General features: G+C 37.5%; 1 protein-coding gene across 1 annotated transcript in view; it reads right to left on the bottom strand.

Moving 5' to 3' along the window:
- Positions 1 to 22564, bottom strand: part of LOC150098938 (uncharacterized) — a 205455-nt gene that overhangs the window by 153600 nt on the left and 29291 nt on the right. Inside the window, exon 4 of the mRNA XM_090405465.1 lies at positions 19369 to 19653. Within this exon, the coding sequence (XP_090261591.1) occupies positions 19369 to 19653 (285 nt within the window). The remainder of the gene's footprint in view (positions 1 to 19368; positions 19654 to 22564) is intronic.

Genomic DNA, 22564 nt, shown 5'->3' with positions numbered 1-22564 from the left:
AAGAGATGGTTACAGGGTTGACACTCTGGAGTTCTTTCACTTGGTTGAACAGCTGGAAGGAGTGATGACAAGAGGCCATCCCTGGAAGTTACGAAAGGAAACTGTGAGCAAGAGGGTGAGGAGTGGTTTCTTTGCATGGAGGTTGGTTGAACCATGGAATGCATTGCCTGATGGAGTGGTGAGAGCGAGAATAGTCAATGAGTTCAAGGAGTGGTATGATAGACTTTGTGTTTCTTAGGGGAAGGGGAACCTCCCCTCGATGAGTCTTGATAGACTTTGTGTTTCTTAGGAAGGACCTCCCACAATGAGACTTTTGACTCCATGGAGAACTGAATAATAATAATAATACTCTTTTACATGGCTATCTTTCATTCCATTCTTCCTCACTCTTCCATGCATATCTATTATTCTCATTTCACTCTGTATATGCTTCCTCTTGCCTCATCTTCACCAATAATACTTTCATATCTTGAATCACTTTTTCATTCACACTTGCTATCTTGCCATCACTTGCATTGTCTTCTTATTCATGCTCCCTTTCTTGCTTCAGCAGTGATTTTCTTGCCATCAGTAACACATGTTGCCTCTATCACTTGTATTCTATTTCTTGCTGTCAATCTTGCATAGTAGGTAGTGGACAAACTCTTGGTTCATGTCACACATCCTGCATTTCCATACTCGATCAGTTCTCTTATTCAACCTCTCTTGAGGAGGAATTACCACTTTCTAAGAAAGCAAATCACCTTGGTTTTATTTCATCAGTATGAAATGAACAAAACTTATGGGTTTATAAAAACTTATACATCCTGACAGGAATAGAGATGGAAGGATATAATGTCTTTGTGACGATAGAAGTGGTAAAAAGGGAGGGAGAGTGCTATTGATGATAGAGAAAGAGTAATGTCCATACAAAGTAGAGATGCAAGAGGGAAATACTGCCAGTGGTTTTGAGGCAGTATGATGTGAGATAGAGGTGAATGGAATGAAATACTTGGTTGGATATTGTTATAGACTAGGAAATGCAGATGGTAGTGATTATGAAATGTATAATCAAATTAGCTATGCAAATAAGAAAAGGGTGATCATTATGGGTGACTTTAATTATAGTAATATAGACTGGAATGATGAGACAACTACTGGAAGTAAAGAAAATGAGTTTCTTGAGTTTTTGAGGGATAACTACCTCAGACAGTATGTAACAGAGGGCATACAAGGATTTGAAGGTCTTGGATTTGGTCATCTCATCAGTGGATGTATTATAAATGAAGTGTCAAATCACCCACCAATTGGCGAGAGTGACTATGAGGTGATTACCTGGGTGGTTGCCAGCAGTGTGAGGGAGGACCTCTGTAATAAAAAGGTATATGAGTGGAACTACAAGGGGAGTGATTATGAAGATCTCAGGAGACAGCTTGCAGGTGTAGCATGGAATGAGGAGTTAGCTGGAAAACAGATCAATGCAGCTTGGGGGATTTTCAAAAACCATCTAGTAGATGCAATGTTTAAATGTATTCCAAGGGTGAGAAGGTTAAATAAGGTAGGTGTGAAATGGATGAATAAAGAGATAAAGCATGCAATACAGAGAAAAGGGGCATTATGGAGGCAGCATAAGAGAGATGGAAATAATTAATTCCATGAGGACTACAAAGACCAAGCAAGGTGGGTGACTTGGTTGGTGAGGGTAGCTAAAGAGAGGTATGAACAGAAGTTAGCTAATGAAGCCAAAAAGAATCCTAAGAAGTTCTTTTGATATGTAGCCAGCAAAAGAAAAATGATTATGGAAGGATGTCATTGATTGGAGAAAATGGTATAAAGACAGCTGTTGCAGAAGGTTTGGTGGAGATACTTAATGAGCAGTTCATAAAGGTCTTTCAATCTTGTGAATGTGACTTCACGGAGAGATTGAGATCAGTTGATGATGGGGAAGAGAGACTGACTGTAAGTGAGCAAGAGGTGTATAGGGAGTTGAGAAAACTAGATGTAAATAAGGCTGTGGAATTTGATTATATATATCACCATGTATTCTGAAGGAATGTGCCAGGAAGTTGATGTTGGCCTTGACAATATTTCTAAATACAAATCTTGCACTCAGTCAAGTTATTAAGGAAGGCACGATTGTGCCACTTCATAAAGGAAGTCATAGAACTCAAGCATCCAACTATAGGCCTATCTGTGTGTCAGGTGTTTAGTTAAGTTGTTGGAGAAGCTTGTGAGAACTAGGATCCAGAATTGGGTTGACAATAATGGTATTATCTTTGATGAACAGCATGGTTCTGCTAAAGGGAGGTCATGTTTTAGTAATCTACTTACTTATTACAATAAGGTGACTGCTTCCATGGACAGAGGAGAAGGATACACAGTAATATACTTAGTTTTGCAAAGGCATTTCATAGATTACTGCATGATAAGTTGATAGTCAAACTGGAGTGGATGGCATTGGATATTAGATTTGTGCATTGGATTGCAGACTGGCTATCTGATAGGTATCAACAAGTTGTGTATGGGAGGGGGGGATATCCAGGAAAAGGAAGGTCACTAGCGGAGTGCCTCAGGGGTCTGTTTTGGGGCCATTACTGTTTAACTTGTATATTAACGATATAGGTGAAGATTTGGATGGAGATATTCAATTCTTTGCAGATAATGCAAAGTTGATAGGAACCATGAGGACTAGAGAAGATATTGTGGCCTTACAAGAAGACTTGAATAAATTGAGTGATTGGGCACAGAAATGGGGATGTGAGTTCGATGTTGCAAAATGTAAGGTGTTAAACAAAAATGGGATGTAGAATTTATGCTTGATGAGGATAGATTTTTGGAGATGGAGGAAATAAGAGATCTGGGAGTGATAGTGGATAAGGATCTGAAATTTAGGGGACACAGCCAAAATTGTGAAGATAACACGAAGGCTTCTGGGAATGATGTGGAGGATACTGACCGGTAGAAGTAGGGAGGCTCTGATTAGGCCACACATGGACTATTGTACCCAGATTTAGTCACCTGGTTTTCAGAAGGATGAAGAGATGTTGGAGAGGGTCCAGAGGCGACTGACTAAGGTAGTTTCTAACCTCTGTAATGTCGAGTATGAGGATAGATTGAGAAGATGCAACTTGCAGAGTCTGGTGGACAGAAGGAAGAGGGGAGATATGATAGAGACCTACAAGTTATTAAGGGGTTGTTATAGAATCAATGCTGGAGAGGTTTTACAGAAAACAGTGGGAGATCAGGAGAGAACCAGAGATCATTTCTGGAAGCTGTACTGTATAAGGAAGGTGTGAGTAGGGGAGTAAGAAGCAGGTTTTTTTTATGCAGAGTTGGGAATAATTGGAATGCCTTGCCTGAGAGTGTAGTGTCTGCAGAGAATTTCAGTGTCTTTAAAGTGCAGTATGATGAGCTGTGTGTTTGATAAAAGGACCTCCTAGATGAGTCTTTGACTCCATGGGGTCTTGAGTAATAATAATAATAACTTTTCTAAACTTAAAAGGATAAACTTTTATATGATTTGCTAAAGAAACAGACTCACAAACTTAGCTCAGCCCTTATAGTAAAACAGGTTGTAAGAATCATGAGAATAGAATGGAAACTTTATAACTGCATAAAATGTATGTGTGAAATACATAGGTGCACATGTGATAAATGCTGAGAGCAAAATATCATTCTCTTCTCCCACAGGAGAAGAGGAATGATATTTTGCTCTCAGCAAAATAATGGAAAAGAAGGAAAAAAGAAATATTTACATGGCAAAAGAAGATAACATTTTATCTTAAGTTTTAGAAGAATGTTACAGACTTTGGCCTCTTGCTAGTCTATACATTTCTGGTACTAGCTGCTCTTACGGCTAACTGTAATACATAGTTCTAGTAGCAAGGCTTATACGTTGGTCAGACATAACTGGTGATTAGTTTATGGAATTAACAACGCATATAAAATATATTAATTAAAGATAACTTTAATAAATAACTTCTATATTTCAGCAACGTCATGCTGCCATCTTCAGGAACATAAAGATATGGTATGTGCATGCAGGCACTCACAAAGCAAATGAGGAAGAAAGCAAGAAACTAATATTGTTCCTAAAGTCCTAATGGTGCCCTCTGGCAGGCTAATTTGGTAGTCTTGGCAGTTGGGCTGAAGTTCTCATAATGTAAGTCTCCCAAATTTGGAGTAGTTTCATGCACCCGAATTTGTTGAGGTTAGGAACGTTTTTTAGAGCTGCTGAAGATTCTTTGAATAATCTTTCGTATTTAAACTTGCTGCGATGTATTTTGAGAACTTCAGCCCAACTGCCAAGACTACCAAATTAGCCCGCCAGAGGGCACCATTAGGACTTTAGGAACAATATTAGTTTCTTGCTTTCTTCCTCATTTGCTTTGTGAGTGCCTGCGTGCACATACCATATCTTTATGTTCCTGAAGATGGCAGCGTGACGTTGCCAAAATATAGAAGTTATTCATTAAAGTTACCTTTAATTAATATACTTTATATGCGTTGTTAATTCCGTAAACTAATTACCAGTTATGTCTAACCAACGTATAAGCCTTGCTACTAGAAGCATGTAATACATTCATCCTAAAATGCATAACTTTACATTTTTCCACATTAAAATGAAATCCATTATCTTTTGCCCACACTAACAGCCTATTTAAATCATCCTACAAGCTTTTCACATTGCCTTGATTAACTATTATCTACCTAATTTTACATCATCGCAAACAACTGAATATTTCCTTTCAGGTTATTTCCTCTATCATTTATGTATAAATTAAATAGAAATGGTCCCAGCACTAAACCTTTTAGCACACCACTAGTCAAATGTTTTTGCCTTGATTCTGCACTTCCACATACCACCTTTTGATATCTGTCCAGCAGCCACCCTCTTATCTATTTAACCAGTGTCATAACCATCCTCATTTGTTCTAATTTGTGTAACAGAGTTCCATGTGGTATTCTGTCAAATGCCTTTGCAAAATCATTGTGTAGCCATTTCTTTTATCCAACTCAGTTGTTACTCTATTATAAAAAAATTAGTAAATTACTAAGACATGACTGACCCTTCACAAATTCATGTTGACCCTAATATAGAATGATATTTTATCTGCCCATTCTTGAATTTTCTTTTTTACCAATTTTTTTAGTACTTTAACCACCATTCCAGAGATACTGATTAGTCTATAATTTGCTACTGCAGTCTTAAAACTTCCTTATGCAATGCCTTAGTCACAGGCATTGCCAGTTTCCTTACACATTCTTGCAAAACCCTAGCTGATATCCCATCTAATTCCACAGCTGTATTTACATTGAGATTCTGCAATATCCTTAGAACCTTCAATTCATTTCCCTCTGTTCACACATTATTGTCTGTCACATAGGTTAAAGCAGTCAACTCACTAGGATGATATACCCTTGCAAAGTAGTTCAACTATTTTATCCGCTTCTGTCTTCTTGTGACCATCATCACATTAAGGTTAATCTTCCATATTCATTCTTCCTCTTACTTATCACATAATAAAAGAGCTCTTTGGGATTTCCTTTGGTCTGCTTGGCTAGATTCTTCTCATAATCTGATTTTGCCTTTCTTGCCATGCTGGTTACCTTTCTTGCCTGAGCCTTGTACTGTTCATGAGTTTGATGGTCACCATTTTCTTTATATATCCTTTTCAAGATTTTCTTCTTCTGCAGTTCATGCTTAATGATATTACTCATTCATCTAACTCCTATCTGATTAACCCTCTTTCCCTTAGATATACAATTTAATATTGGTTCCTCTAGATAACCCATAACTATATCCCATGCAATACTATCATCCTTACTCTGTAGTGTTTTATGCCATGGCACAGATTTTAGCTTCTTCCTAAGCTTGCCATAGTCACCTGCCTTGTAGTTCAACATATACCTTCTTGACAGAATATTCCTCATGTTTTACAATCTCCCAAAGATCCAATACTCTCCCACCCCTAGTCCTCTCCATCACATGCTGCCTGAAGAAATTATCTCTTAGTAGGTGTATAAATTCTATTTCTTTCCTGCCATGTGATTGTTCTTTCTTCTGCTCTATATCTCCATAGCTGAAGTCCCCCTAATAATCACTTGACCTACACTCACTGTGCTAAATTGGCAATGCATATCTACCAGATCATCTGTGGAACTCCCTGGCCTATAGCATCAACCAATTGTATATTTCGTCTTACTGGCCTTAATCTCACACCAGATTGCTTCAACACCAGATTTTATGATAGTTGCGAGTAGCATTGTTTTTGTTTTATGACCTTGAGAATGAGTATGTTTGTTTTACAAGTTGGAAATGGCAGAAATTTTGGAGTTGCAAGTGCTTCATGAGCAAGTAGCCAGAAATGCAAGACATAGGAGGGCGCTCGTGAGTCAAGTGTGGCACATGTGGTAAGAAGAGCTCCAGATTGAGATAAGTATTCTTGGAATAATTAAGTATATATGAGTGTTTGTTTGAGTAAGAGCTGCTGTAAAAGTTGTGTGCTACCATTATTATTAGTGTGGGGGATTTTGTTTTGCTTAAACTTAATTATGAATTCGTTATTATTGTTAAACTTTAATAACCAGCAGATTAAACATGGCAGCGGCTTTGTCATTCCATGACTTTAATTTAGATTTCAGTTGTTTTGTTAAGTGTGAGGTGTGTTATATGTATTCTTTCGATTAAATAAATGATTTGTGATGTTTAGGGTGGATGGAAGGAGGGGGGTGTGTGTGTGTGTGCGAAGTGTGACCTGAACGAGGAATTGATGAATGCAAATATGAAATTGATGACAGAAAGTGTTGGTAGCAAGAATGTTGCGGGGGAAAATGAGTGCATGTTCGAAAGAGAAGGGTGGTGTGAAAGAGAGGTGAAAGAATGTTAAAAAATCAGTAAAAAAGAAAACGAGTGATTTGAAAACCATAACGGATGTTAATAAGGATGAAAGTGAGGTGAGAGTAGCAGAAGGAAACAAAATTGAGAGAACAAATGAAACTAGAAATGGCATGATCCAGGAATCGAAAGTGGAAAAAATCGAAAGAATGAATGATAGCGAAAGTCAGACGTGTGTTGGGCCGAAAGTACGGAAGCACAGAAGGATCAATGAGAGTGAAAGTGAGAAGAGGGTGTCAAGAGTTAGAAAATTAGAAAGAATGAATGATAGAGAGAATGTGACGCGAGATTTGGAAGTTGAATTGGATTGGATGAGGAAAGAGATGAAATGGATGAGGAATGAAATTAAGAAAATTTGGGTAAAAACTATTAAAACAAATCATGATGGCACGAAAGAGCTAACAAAAGATGAGTGAGTGGCGTTATATGGCGACTCCATTATTAAAGGTGTGCTGGATGATAGGATGCACAAGGTATGTTTTCCATATGTGGTAAACATATGGAAAACATACCTTGAATATCTACCATAAAATGAGTAGAGTGATTGAGGCATTGGATATGAGGAGGGAGCGAGCAAAGGATTGATGGTTTTAATCGGCACAGATGATTTGATAGAGGACAAAGAGCAAGTCAGAATGGATGTCAGGAGGCTGCTTAGAAGGATAAAAGAGAATAGTGTGACAGGAAGGGTAGTCAGTGTGTTGTCTAGGTATGACTGTGGTGAGATGAGGTGGAGAGCAAGGATTATGAATGATATGCTGGCTGAAATGTGCAAGGAGATGGAAGTACAGTTCGTTAATGTGTGGAATGAGTTTGAAGGAGGAAGTGAACTGTATGGGAGCGATGGACTGCATTTGAGTGGTTATGGTGTGAGCTGCTTGGAGAGACTGCTGCTGGAAGGTAGAGAAGTGAGTAGAGTGAGAGAGAATGAATCAGATCAAGCAGGAAGTAATGTGGAAGAGCAGGAGAGTAAGACAGGAGAGTTTGAAGAGGGGATTATGAATGAAGAAGTGAGCGGTATGAGTATTGAAAATGAGAGAATGGGTGTGCAAGAGGAGTAGAGAAACGGGGAGGCTCAGGGTGGACAGGGGTACACAGCGTGAGAAAGGTGGATGCTCCTAGAGGAGGTGAAAGCATATGTAGACAGGAAAGAAATGGGATGACCTGGGATCAAGAGGAAACAGTTGGAATTGAAAAGGGTTTTAAAATGAATAAGCAGAAAGGGAAATGGCTCCAGTCGAGCATGGAGAGATCACATCGAGTGAGTGGCATCGGTGGAACTAGCTGTAGATCCAGATGTGAGCTGTTGTGTTTGTATACAAATGCTAGACATATCAGAAACAAGGCAGATGAAACGGTTGCATTAATTGCATCTGTTCACCCAAAGATTGTCGGAATAAGTGAGACATGGGTGGAAGAGGACAACATCCTGACAGGAAAAGAAATGGAAGGGTATGATGTGTTTCGTGAGGATAGAAGGAACAAAAAGGGAGGGTGAGAGTGTTATTGATGATAGAGAAAGAGTTATGTCCATACAAAGTAAAGATGCAAGAGGGAAATACTGCCAGTGGTTTTGAGGCAGTATGGTGTGAAATCGAGGTGAATGGAATCAAATACTTGGTTGGATGCTGTTATACACCAGGTAATGTGGATGGTGGCAATAATGAAATGTATAATCAAATTAGTTAAGCAAATAAGAAAAGGGTGATCATTATGTGCGATTTTAATTATGGCAATATAGACTGGAATGATGAGATAGCAACTGGAAGTAAAGAAAATGAGTTTCTTGAGTTTTTGAGCGATAACTACCTCAGACAGTATGTAACAGAGGGCACATGAGGATTGAGGGTCTTGGATTTGGTCATCTCATCAGAGGATGTAATTATAAATGAGGTGTCAAATCATCCACCAATTGCTGAGAGTGACCATGAGGTGATTACCTGGGTGGTTGCAAGCAGTGAGAGGACCTCTGTGAGAAAAGGGTATATGTGGAACTACAAGGGGATGATTATGAAGGATTCAGGAGACAACTTGCGGGTGTAGCATGGAATGAGGAGTTAGCTGGAAAAGAGATCAATGCAGCTTGGGGGATTTTCAAAAACTATCTAGTAGATGCAATGTCTAAGTGTATTCCAAGGGTGAGAAATGTAAATAAGGTAGGTGTGAGATGGATGAATAAAGAGATTAAGCATGCAATACAGAAAGGCATTGGAGGCAGCATAAGAGAAGTGGAAATAACTAGTTCCATGAGATCTACAAAGACCAAGCAAGGAGGGTGACTTGGTTGGTGAGGATAGCTAAAGAGAGGTATGAACAGCAGTTAGCTAATGAAACCAAAAAGAATCCTAAGGAGTTCTTTCGATATGTAGCCAGCAAAAGAAAGAATGAATAAATGAACAAGCACATAAACATAAGAAAGAAAGAATGATTATGGAAGGATGACGCTGATAGGAGAAAATGGTATAAAGACAGCTGTTGAATAATGTGTGGTGGAGATAGTTAATGAGCAATTCATAAAGGTCTTTCAATCTTGTGAATGTGACTACATGGAGAGATTGAGAGCAGTAGATGATGGGGAGGAGAGACTGACTGTAAGTGAGCAAGAGGTGTATGGGCAGTTGAGTAAACTAGATGTCAATAAGGCTGTGGGACTTTATAATATATTGCCACGTATTCTGAATGAATGTGCTAGGGAGTTGACACCCGTCTTGACATTTTTTTAATAGGAGTCTTGCACCTTGGTCAAGTCCCTAAGGAGTGGAAGGAGGGCAAGATTGTGTCACTTCATAAAGGAGGTGATTGAACTCAAGCATCAAATTATAGGCCTATCTGTGTGTGTCAGGTGTTGTGGTTAAATTGTTGGAGAAGCTTGTGAGAACTAGGATCCAGAGTTGGGTTGACAACAATGGTATAATCTTTGATGAACAGCATGGATTTGCTAAAGGGAGGTCATGTTTTAGTAATCTACCTACTTATTACAATAAAGTGACTGCTTCCTTGGACAGAGGAGAAGGATACACAGTAATATACTTAGATTTCGCAAAGGCTTTTGATAGAGTACCTCATGATAAATTGAGAGTCAAACTAGAGCAGATGGGGTTGAATATTAGATTAGTGTTGGATTGGAGAATAGCTATCTGATAGGTATTATTTGATAAATATTGCCATTACTGTTTAACTTGTATATTAACGATATAGGTGAAGATTTGGATGGAGATATTCACTTTTTTGCAGATGATGCAAAGTTGGGACAAACCATGAAGAGTAGTAAAGATGTTGTGGCTTTTCAAGAATTCTTGAATAAATTGAGTGATTGTGCACGGAAATGGAGATGTGAGTTCAATGTTGCAAAATGTAAAGTTTTAAAATTTGGAAAACAAAAATGGGATGCAGAATTTATGCTTAGTGAGGATATATTGTTAGAGGTGGAAGAAGTAAGAGATCTGGGGGTGATAGTGGATAAGGATCTGAAATTTAGGGGACACATAGCCAAAATTGTGTAGACAACACAAAGGCTTTTGGGAATGATGTGGAGGACATTGATGTGTAGAAATAGGGAGATTCTTGTTCCGTTGTATAAGTCTTTGATTAGACCACACATGGACTATTGTGCCCAGATTTGGTCACTGGTTTTCAGAAGGATGAAGAGATGTTGGAAAGGGTCCAAAGGTGATTGACTAAGGTAGTTTTTGACCTCTGAAATGTTGAGTATGAGGAAAGAGTGAGAAGATGCAACTTGCAGAGTCTGGTGGACAGAAGGAAGAGGGGAGATATGATAGACCTACAAGTTATTAAGGGGTTGTTATAGGATCAATGCTGGAGAGGTTCTACCGAAAATAGTGGGAGATCAGGGGGAGAACCAGAGGTCATCCCTGGAAACTGTATAAAGAGGGTGTGAGTAGGGGAGTGAGAGGCAGGTTTTTTCATGCAGAGTTGTGAACGATTGGAATGCCTTGCCTGGGAGTGTGGTGTCTGCAAGGAGTTTGAATGTGTTCAAGGCACGGTATGATGAGCTGTGTGTGTGTGTGTGATAAAAAGACCTCCCAGATGAGTCTTTGACTCCATGAGGTCTTGAGGTAATAATAATATTAATGTCTGATGATGAAAGGCATGAAACTGAGAATGATGTAGTGGAAGGAGTGAGTGAAAGTGGAATGAATATGGACTGAATAAGGAAGAAATACAAATAGGATTATGAAAGGAGTGGTTGAAGGTAATATGAATGATAAGGTGGCAGTGAGGACATAAATAATGCACTTATATTGAGTTCTTCATAGGACAAAACCGTTACAACAAAATGGTGTTAGGGTGATTTTAGAAGTGACTGGCATGTGTTAGAGTAGGAAAGAGAATGAAGAAAAAGTGAATGGAGTGTGAAAGAGCAATAAACTGGGAATAAGGAGAGAGTATTATATGGAGATTCAATGATAAGAGGTGTGCTTAATGAGGACATGATGAAATTGTTTTCTGGGTGCAAAGGATGTTAGTGAAACTGTCAGAATGTAGAGAGGAGAAATAAGAGTTGACTGTTTTGGCAAGCATAAATGATTTGAAAGATGAGAAATATGCAATGAGAGAAGATATGAAAGAGTCACTAGAAGAAGCAAAAAAGAAGGCTCAAAGATTGTGTGAGTCAGATGACACACAGTATGAATGAATTGAGAAGAATCATGATTGTGGATGAGTCAATGAGAAGATTGTGTAGGAAGAATGATGCACAGTTTATAGTTGTCTAGAATGATGATAGATGAAAGGATTATACACAGGGCTTTTTTTCAGCCGGAACGGTCCGAAACGCATTCCGGTAAACTTTTCCGGACTGTTCTGGCTGAAAGAAAGCACTGTGTGTGTGTGTGTCTGTGTGTGAGTGGGGGGGGGGGGGGCTTTCTTTCAGCCAGAACACATTCTGGTAAATTTTTGTGGACTTTTCCAGCTGAAAAAAGCCCTGATTATACATATCTGATATGTTGTATTTGAATTATTTTTAAGCTAGATTTGGAAAAGTGTTATTCAGTGAGGGGTTAGAAGTACAAAATCAGAAAAACTAGAGAAGTTGGAGTGGGGGGGGGGGAGTTCATAAACTTAACTACTTCCCAAGTGAGTAATGCATGATCACTGGAGGCAGAATAGTTATGTCTTGAACTGAAATCCCCTCTGACACTATAATCAAACCAAACAATCTTTGAGCTTGAGTTCCTTCTGTCACATGCTGCTTGAGGAAGTCTTCTCACAACAGCTCAATAAATTTAAATTCATTCTTCTTGTGAGATTTTGCTGCTACCTAATTAATGTGTAAATAATTAAAATTCCCTGTTATGATTAATCTGTTTGCAGCCATCGTCTTTATTTGGTGATGCATTTCTTTGTTACTAGCAACTAGGTTTGTAACAACATCCCACCATGGATTTGATCTTGTTAGAATCCACTTCACACTAAGTGGTGTCAAACTCTTTGCCATGTAAAAACTGTTACTAGTATTACAGTCATAGATCTCAATGTTAACCTTCCTAAATATACTGTACCATTCACACTTGATACTAGTATGTGTCTGCCTCTGATAGCCTGGTCTCACTAATTCCTACTATCTAGTTCAGAATACTGAGGTGTGAGGTACTCTACTAGTCATCCTCATTCTCCTAGATTCCACTCCACCTGTCTATCAACCATTCCCCATCCATTTGCTCCAACTTTTGCAATAGTTTTCCACAGGGGCATGCCAGTAGTGTCTGCCGACTGTGTGGAAAACTTTATTTGGCACTCCTATACCCAGTACCACGCCAGTAGTGTCTGGCGCCTGTGTGCAGAACTTTAGTTGGTGCCCCTATCCCCCCCAATAAAAAATCACTTTAAAAAAACGTTTTTTTAAGTATTTCCTCCTCTTTGGTGCCTTTACTATCCTGGCGCCTGTGTGCATCGCACACATTGCACATATGGCTGGCGTGCTCCTGGTTTTCCATGTGGTATTCTGTCAAATGCAAAGTCTAACAACACAAAGTGTAGCCATTTCCTTCATCCCATACCACTGTCACTTTATTCTAAAATGTGAGTAAATTGCTAAGACCGAACCTGCTTTTTGCAAAGCTCTGCTGCCAAAACTAGAGAGTATCGTATCCCTATCCACCCACTGTTAGATTTTACCTTTAACTATCTTTTTCAATACTTTAACCACCACTCCAGAGATATTAACTGGTCTGTGATATTCTTGTTCTTTCTTGGGGCAACATTTAAATAATAGTACTGTCTTATCCTCTTTCCACTCCACTGGAATCTTGCCAGAACTGAGACTTAGGTTAAACAACTTCATCAGCGGCAATGCCATTTCACTTGCACGTTCATGTAGTATATGGCTGACATACTATTTCCAGCTCCACATCTGTATTCATATTGATAATTTTCAATATACTGAGCACCTCTTATTCATCTACCTCAATTTTGACATAAGTCTCTGTCACATTACCAACTGCAAAATCTCCACCTGAAATGAATGACACCTTGGGAAAGTGATCAATCAGCAGCTCAACTATTTCTTTTGTCTCTGATTAAAGTCCTTCCATAGTCATTTTTCCTCCTATTTGTTATATAATGAAAAAAGTCTTTTGGATTTACTTTTGCCTGCTTAGCTAAATTTTCTCTCATAATCTGATTTGACCTTTCTTCCATATTACTCACCCTTCATACCTGCACTTTGTACTACCCATGAGCATGCTGATCCCATTTTTCTTTATGTTTCCTCCACCATGTTTTCTTTTTTTGCAGCTTCTGTTTTGTGTTTCTAAACCATCCACTTAACTTCCACTCAGATTATCCTCCTGACTGTTGGTATACATCAGATACTAGTTCTTTCAACAATCCCTGACCACTTCATGCACTACTGACCTTTCCTTGTGGCTTTTCAAGCCATGGCACTGTTCAAATATGCTTCCTAAATCTCAGAATTACCAGCTTTATAGTTCAACATAAGCCCTTTTTTGACAGACAATTCCACATGTTTATCAACATTTCATATACACCTGTATATCAAAAAATTGCATAACTACAGATGTGGACAAAGTTATTGCCAGGATACAAATAAATTATATTACACAAAAAATGTGTTATATTTTTTGTACAAATTAAATTGCAGTACATTTTTGGCAAAAGTTAACAATTACCTAAGGACATAGTTAAGGAATTAATGTACAGTGCTTACAGAAAATTATGCAGAGAGACATTTCAGTATGAAATATGTCTACAAAAAGGTTTTGTTTGTTTTCTGGAGGGGAATTTTGAGCAGCAACACCTATCTATTGCATCCGAAACATGTTCTATGAGATTGAAATCTGGGGAGCATGCTGGCCACTCACTTCGATTAATATCCTCTGTCTCCAGAAGTATTTCTATTACTCGTGTATGATGTGGTGTGGCATTCTCATTCACAAAAATGAATTCTTTGCCTGCAGCACCATGGAACAATCAAACATGACATGGAAGAATTTCACTGCAATATTGCTTACCAGTCATAGTCCCTTTTTTCAGCACTTGTAGCTTGGTGCATCCATTAAGCATAATACCTCCCCATGCTATGACCCCACCCCCAACACTGCTGTATCTATCCCTTTAAAGAACATTCTCGCAACGGTAAGTAGTATCACTTTCACACCAGATCAAGTTTTGTCTAGAATCAGAGGAAATACTAAAACAACTCTCAGCTGTAAAGAGTACATTAACCCATTAGGTTCAATTTTTATCAATACAACACCACTGAAAAGTTCTCTATGATGAGTTGTGGATAAAGGGATGCAGACTACAAGCTTTTGGACATATAGACATCTTGTCACAGTTTGTCGAGATACCTGTGCTTGAATGAAGCTGACCTGCCATGTTGCCACCAATTACATTCTGCTGTTATAACAAAAATATATCTTTATGCTTCGGTAGATGGCACTGGTATAGATAATGATAGTAGTTGCAGTTCCCTGTAGTTGGTGAGTTGTACAGTAGATGCCCTCCATCAATGTCTTTGGATTCCTTGGAGGTGTCATGTTGTTGTCTTGTCCTTTGAAGAGTCTTAGATGTTTCCATGTGCTCCTTGAACTGCTTTGGCTATGTCGATGATTTTATTTGAATAGAGCTGTTGTTCAGGATTAGGATCTATTTCTTGCCAGGCAGCTGCTGTAATTGCTGGACAGGTAAAGATGCGAGTGGGTGTCAGTTCAGTATTGGGGCAGTTGTTGCAGTTTCTATATGTTCTCGTATAATCTGTATTGATCTTCATTCCTCTACAATGTCCTGTTCTTAGTTTTGCTATTGTGGTGGAGGTCTTTCTGTCAGCATTGATTTCGGGAATTTGATGTTGTATCACTGATTTCAATGGAATTAGTTTAGCTTTTGCTGGCGTTAGCATCAGCAAGAGTTATCATGTGAGTTTCTTAGTTGAGTTCTCTGGCCTCTTTTGCTAATTTATCAGCTGCTTCATTGTAATCAATGCCTATATGAGCAGGAATCCATTGTAAAATGCAACTTTTTCCTAAACACTGTAGTTGATTTAAGAGTTTATGGGTGTCTTGTGTGAGCTTGGTGTTGCCATTTTTGATTGCCTCCATAGCTGATCATGAGTCACTGTAAATTATAATTCCATCAGACTGTTGAGATGATGATAATTTTAAGTGGGTTTTGAGTGCTTTATTTATTGCGTAAAGTCCACTGGTAAAATTGGAAGCAATTCTCCAAGATCCAACTTTCATTGAAAGTTTTTCACCTTTCTGGAGTAGAAGGAGAACACCAGCCAGCGCCTCCATTAATCATATTGGTGTCTGACAATCCATTGGTATAAAAATAACCTGTTTGGAGGATGAAAGAAGGTTCATAGTATTTAGGTCTTTTTCTTTGAGCATTTCTTTCGATTCTTTTTTTTTTTTTTTTGTACAAGGTTTGGTAAGGTTTGATTTATGGAGGTAAAGGACTGGAAAATAGAGGTTCTTTGTTTATGTGGGCATTTAGCTGATCAAGACCTATTTCCTTCCTGATAGTGTCATCATATTGTAAAGTTCATGATCTGTGAAGTCTGCATTTTTGATTCCAATGTTCATAAGTTTTTAGGGAGATATGATCGCTTTGGTAGCTTCTGATATTATTAATGAAGTTTATGGTTGTAAATTTTCGTCTATCCTCCAGCAGGTCGAGCCCACATTCCTGTTGGGCTTTGATATTGTTACTGGATGAGACTGCACCAATGATAATCTTGGATACTTTTTCCTTTACCGATGAGGCCAAAGGTGACCAGATAGGTGCTGCATATTCCATTATTGGCCTTATTAGTGTAGTGTAAGTAGTTTTGAGGATTTTTGGTTTGTGCCCCAATTTGTTCCACAAAGCCTTTTCAGTATATTTAATTTTTTTAGAGCTCTGTTGGAAGTGTTAGAGATGTGTTGCAAAACGTAATTCCTGATCAAGCATAATACCAAGGTATTTTGGATTTGACTTTTTCAATTAGCATGTTGATCATGACTTTGGGATTGTAGGAATGTCTATTTTTTCCTGTCTGTACTAAAGGTGCTTAGTTTTGTTTTGTCTGAGTTGATTTTGAGTTTAAGTTCATCTGACCATTTTTTTAATCCTCTCATAGATTTGTTTAGAATCTCCTCTGATATTCTGATTTTAGCACTAGTGTGCCAGATGACTATATCATCTGCGTAGCAAGCTACTTTTGTGTCTTCTGTAAGGAGGGATGAATGTTATTGACATATAAAAGGAATTGAAAGGGACTGAGTACTGAGCCCTGGGGAATACCAGCCCAGGTTCTCTGCTCTCGATATTGCTGCATTAACCAGTATAGTTAAAAAAAGTAGTATAAATGTTGTTTTTAAATAAATTGGAGGTGTCATGTAATAATAATAATGCTCCATGGCAGAGCAAGGGAGACCTCTTAGCAAACGTCTGGAACACTGCCCAGAACCTAGATACAATGTTATGCAAAATCCCAAACTCTCTGGCAATATCAGTATTCTGCAGTCTCCTTCAAGCTTTCCAATAATTCTTCTCCATGAGAAATCATCTAGATGATGTCTTTGAGGCATTACAAGACATCCAAGTTTGCAACTTTATTCCTTTGCAAAACGAGCTTCTTTTAAACAAAATTTGCTTACCACAGCATATTGCCTTTTATCCTATTGAGTGCTACCACTTAATCCTTTTGTGTGTGATTCAAAAATCTGAACGTGTACCTACTTTCTACTTGAAATCATCTGTTATACAAATTGCCACAAGCTGATTCATCTGAATTTATGGTTGTAATCTTCAGAAATGGTATTTATTTTTAGGTTTTGGACACCAGTATAGTTAATAAAAGTAGTGTAAATGTTTTTTAAATAAATTGGCAGTGTGAGAAAGGATAATGGTTATCAGGGTACTGTGATAAAGAGTAACATTATGCACTTGGGAAGAAAGGATTACATACTGTGTATTACAATGATGGTACTGGATTGTAGAAAACTGATGAGGCTAGGGGCAGGGGTGATGGTGGACAGAAAGTTCAGAGGCATATTACAAAGACTGGAAAAATAGCTTAAAGGATTAATTGAATGTTGAGGAATACACTAACAAGTAGAGATAATGAGATTATTATCCTTCTTTATTGATATTGTCACATTTTTACTAATTTCATCACCTGCATTGCTTGGGATAAGGAGAAATGGAGAGGATTCTGTCTGACACGTCCAAGATACTGGTTTAATTTTTTTTTTTGCTTAAGAGTTGTGAATGACAGGAAGAATTGATTATCAGAGGTAGTTATGTGTGTGGTCTGCAGTGAATGAAGTTGAGGTATGATAGAAAGTGTGTAAATATTGGTTAGTGTGGAACTCCTGCAATGAGTATTCTTACTATTGTTAGTAATAACCAGTTCATGTCCTGAGCAGAAATCCAACAAGTATTTGTCGTTATTATTATTAGATTTGCACTTTTCTCCAAATTTTCCCAAAATATTTATGTATGTCTGACAATCATTTCCTACTTTGCTATTTAGATCCCCAACAAGGACTAACTTTTCATTTTTCACTGTGTCAGCTGCTTTCTCTAAAGCCTCAAAAAATTACTCCACTTCTACCTTAGTAGAACCTTCTGTGGGACCATAGGCACAAATAAGTCTCATTGTCCAGTTCCAAATTCTGATATCTGCCCACATCACTCTATTTGAAATTGCCTATTCAAGAAGATTAGTCTCATATTTAGTGTTAAATACTATGGCTACTCCTTGTTTTCCTTGATTGTCATTGCCTGAATATAACATTTTGTATTTATTGCTCAGGAAGATCTCACCAGTTTTTGTCTTTTTTGCTTCAGATACCCCTATTATGTCGATTCGATACTTATCCAATTCCTCAGCTAGCTCCATTTCTTTGCCATTCAGACTTTTTATGTTGATAGTACTGATCTTGAACTCTGGTGATGTTGAGTTGGAGTGTTTTAGGATTTGCTCCAGTAACTAACGTTTTGCTGTTTGCTCTAGTTCTTTGGTGAAAACAACAGAGACCTTGTTTAACCAGACAATGCCCCAGCCTGCATGAAATTCTGTCATGTTGTACCATCATTTCATATTGTGGTTTAAGCTAATAAGAATACAATTTGGTCAGCTAAATTCCAAATTGCCAGCCCATCCTCGTTCACTCATTATCCAGGTAGATGCCTAACATGATGCACCATGTGAGAAGGTGATTGTCATTGATTGTCATTGCCTGAATATAACATTTTGTATTTATTGCTCAGGAAGATCTCACCAGTTTTTGTCTTTTTTGCTTCAGATACCCCTATTATGTCGATTCGATACTTATCCAATTCCTCAGCTAGCTCCATTTCTTTGCCATTCAGACTTTGTATGTTGATAGTACTGATCTTGAACTCTGGTGATGTTGAGTTGGGGTGTTTTAGGATTTGCTCCAGTAACTAACTTTTTGCTAGTTCTTTGGTGAAAACAACAGAGACCTTGTTTAACCAGACAATGCCCCAGCCTGCATGAAATTCTGTCATGTTGTACCATCATTTCATATTGTGGTTTAAGCTAATAAGAATACAATTTGGTCAGCTAAATTCCAAATTGCCAGCCCATCCTCGTTCACTCATTATCCAGGTAGATGCCTAACATGATGCACCATGTGGGAAGGTGAGGATTGGACATTAGGTCAGAAGTCTTGGTCAGTTCTCGTCATCCTTTAAAGGCTATTTGGAGGTCTCTTCTCAGTTATACAGCTTTGACCCTTAAGCACCCTGGTATCTGATGGCTACTAACTTAAATGTTCAGCTAACTGAAAAAATGCATGTTATTAGCATAACTACTGGATTAAAAATTCAGCTCTTTCATAAATATTGAATCACACCAACATAAAATTTAGGACTAAGAAACAATTGTTGTTCCAAAGCCATGTTTTTTATATATATATATATATATATTTTTTTTTTGCAAAACTTTGTTTATAATAACAAAAATACAAAATACAATGTTTACATATGTCACTCACCTGTCCAGTAGTAGTGCATCTTCAAAGTAGTATTTGTCCATTTATCATAGACACAGCCATTGAATAAATTTATTTTTAATGCACGGTCTTTCAGAAAATAGTTAGTTTCATTAGCACCATATCTATACGAGCCACCAAATCGAAGGTATTCATTTGAGGTAAACATCTGTGAGCGTTTATTTCCTGAATTTTGATTACGATATCCAAATATAGATGAAAGTGATGATTCCTTCATGGGAGTAGCAAAACAACTAGAGTGTGCTTTAATGTCATATTCAATGGGCACTAAAAGAAAAAAAAAAAAACATTATTAGACACTGCCTTACAATAATTAATGATCCATTAATTGGCTGGTAATGCTTGGTCAAAAACATTACCAGCCAATGGTAATGCTTGACTTAAAACCTATTGAAAACAAGAAGGATGGTGAAGAAAAACTCAATCAAAAACTAGACCAACCAACGAATTCAAAAGCAACAAATAAACAACAATCTGCATAAACTTTTGGAGGAAACCTTACAACTACTAAAAAAGAGACGAAATATGAAACAAGACAAAAACTTAACTTCTAAAATAGAATATGCAGAACTATGCAAAACAATAATGAAATGATCAGAAACAAAATAAGATCTTATAACACTACAAAAATAAAAGAAAAATTGAAAACAATAAAAAGATGAAAATACTAAGAACACATTTATCAGTTGGTAAAAGTCAAATAACTGCAATAAAAGTTAAGAATAGAACTACAATAAGGAACTAAGAACAAATCCTAATCAGACCAGAATAATATTATAAAGAACTCAATAGTAATCCCTCAATAGATAAAACAAATATAAATAACTCTTCCCTATCACATATGGAATTAATTCCCCCATTCACTTCAGATGAAGTAAAACAAGCATTACAACAAATGAAAAATGGAAAATGTCCTGGTGAAGACCTAATTCACATAGAATTAATTAAATGAGGAAGAAACAACATAATTCACGATGTCACAAACTTACTAAATCTATGCCTAGAAGAGGGGAAGATAGCAGAAAACTGGAAAAATGCTACTCTAATACTGTTATTTAAAAAAAAAAGGGGACAAAGAAGAAGTAAAGAACTATAAACTAATTAGTGTTTTCTCTAATATGTACAAAATTCTCAAAAAAAGTAACAACAAACAGGCTAACCCCTCTTCTAAACTCAAATCAACCTGAAGAACAAGCAAGATTCCATAAAGGCTTGAACATAATTGAGCATATTCATGCATTAAAACAAATAATAGAAAAACCAGAAGAAAACCAATTGCCTCTCTGTTTAGCCTTTATTGATTATGAAAAAGCATTTAATTCCATCAGAATTAATGCAATAATCAAAACACTCCATAACCTGGTTCTATATGGATCTCCTCCAGGAAATATACCACACTGCAACAGCAACAATCCAACTTCACATGAGTAGCAATAAAATATCAATTGAAAAAGGTGTCTGACAACAAAGGAGACTCTCTATCACCCAAAATATTTACAGCAGTCCTTCAAGAAATATTTCCGTTTAGTAATAAAAATTAATAAGAAAAAATAATAAAAATCAATAACAGATAACACACCTAAGATATGCAGATGATATCATGATTTTTGCAAATACACTAGAAGAACTTAATATAATGGTAGAAGATCTATATCATGAAAGCAGAAAAGTTGGTCTAAAAATAAACAGAGAAAAAACTAAAATCATGTTTAATCATTTTTTAACACCAAAATACATAATAATAGAAAACAATTTCTTGGAAAGAGTGTCTTCATATACATACTTAGGTCATCTCATTGATCTAAACTGTGGACTACAAAAGGAAATAAATAGAAGAGTTCAACTTGCCTGGAGTGCATTCAGAAAATTGAAAAGCTTTTTTTAAAACAATGATATCCCACTCTGTTTAAAAAGAAGACATTTAACTAGCATATAAATCCAGTCATCACATGTGGCTGTGAAACTTGGTCTCAAACAAATGCACTGGCAAATAAACTAGCAACAACTCAAAAAAAAAAAAAAAATGGAGAGGTTGATGCTTGACATCACATTAAAAGATAAGTGAAAAACTTGGATAAGAAGCCAGACTCATACCACTGACATCATTCTTCACACCACAAGCAAATAAAATAGAAATGAGCTGAATATCCAGAAGAGAAGATGAGCGATGGACCACCATACTAATGAACTGGATTCCAAAAGAAGGGAAACGAGGCCATCATAAAAGAAGGTGGAGTGATGAATTGTCAAATTTTGTTGGGAAAAGTTGGTCAACCTTTGCCAAGAACAGAGAGAGGTGGAAGGAACTGGGGAGGCCTTCATCCAGCAGGGGACAGAAAATGGCTGAAAAGAAGAAGGAGAATGCTTAGTCTTCTAGAACTACACTTTACTTTAACTATCATAGTTCTATGTGATTCCTTCAATAAAAAGGGCAGAACATTTACATTTGTCAGATCTGACATTCCATGCGAGAGATGATTAAACCTTTAATTCCCTCTATACCATCTGCCCAAGAGTTCACTGTCTCACTTTACTTTCATTTGTTTTATACTTTCCCAATTCCAATGACTGCATTAATCTTCTTCTTTAACTACGCGTTATTCCCGCTTCCTATGCAGGGTCCGCGTGTTACTTAGATGTGACTTCTTGTTAGTATCACTCCCAACCGATCTGCTGCTGGGGGAGTTTAGTTTTGACTGTAGAAGTGTATGTTCACGGGGCCAGTTTGCCTGCTTGTGGGATGAAAAACGGCAGATAAACTGGCGGAAAAAACCTACTGCCCACACCCAAGACTGGGTAACTTGGCTATGCCTGAGGAAGATCCTCAAATTCCTCACGTCTTTAACGGGAATCAAACCTGGGACACTCCTTCCCCAGGCATATGATTGCAAAGCGCAAAGCCACTAGACTAACCGTGCAGACCCAACGACTGCATTAATATCTTTGATAATTTATCTCTGAAGGTTAATTTCCTATAATCTAATTCCCTAAATGGTGAGACTATCTTCCTTGGTAACTTCAGTGTTCATAATAAAAGTAGTTCCTATTCTCTAACTTCACAGATCAGGCTGAAAGAAAGGGAAGCCGAATTCTTGGCTGTTAATAATTACTGAGCACAAATTTCATTTACTGACCAGATTCTAGATAAGTGTCATTATTCTACCAATGCTCTGATCCA

The sequence above is a fragment of the Typopeltis vanoorti genome, chromosome 15 (genome assembly GCF_054136105.1).
Source record: "Typopeltis vanoorti isolate ZY-2024b chromosome 15, IOZ_Tvanoo_1.0, whole genome shotgun sequence".
Classification (NCBI taxonomy): domain Eukaryota; kingdom Metazoa; phylum Arthropoda; class Arachnida; order Uropygi; family Thelyphonidae; genus Typopeltis; species Typopeltis vanoorti.
Note: the sequence above shows the minus strand (reverse complement) of the source record. Positions and strands in the feature narration are given on the sequence as shown.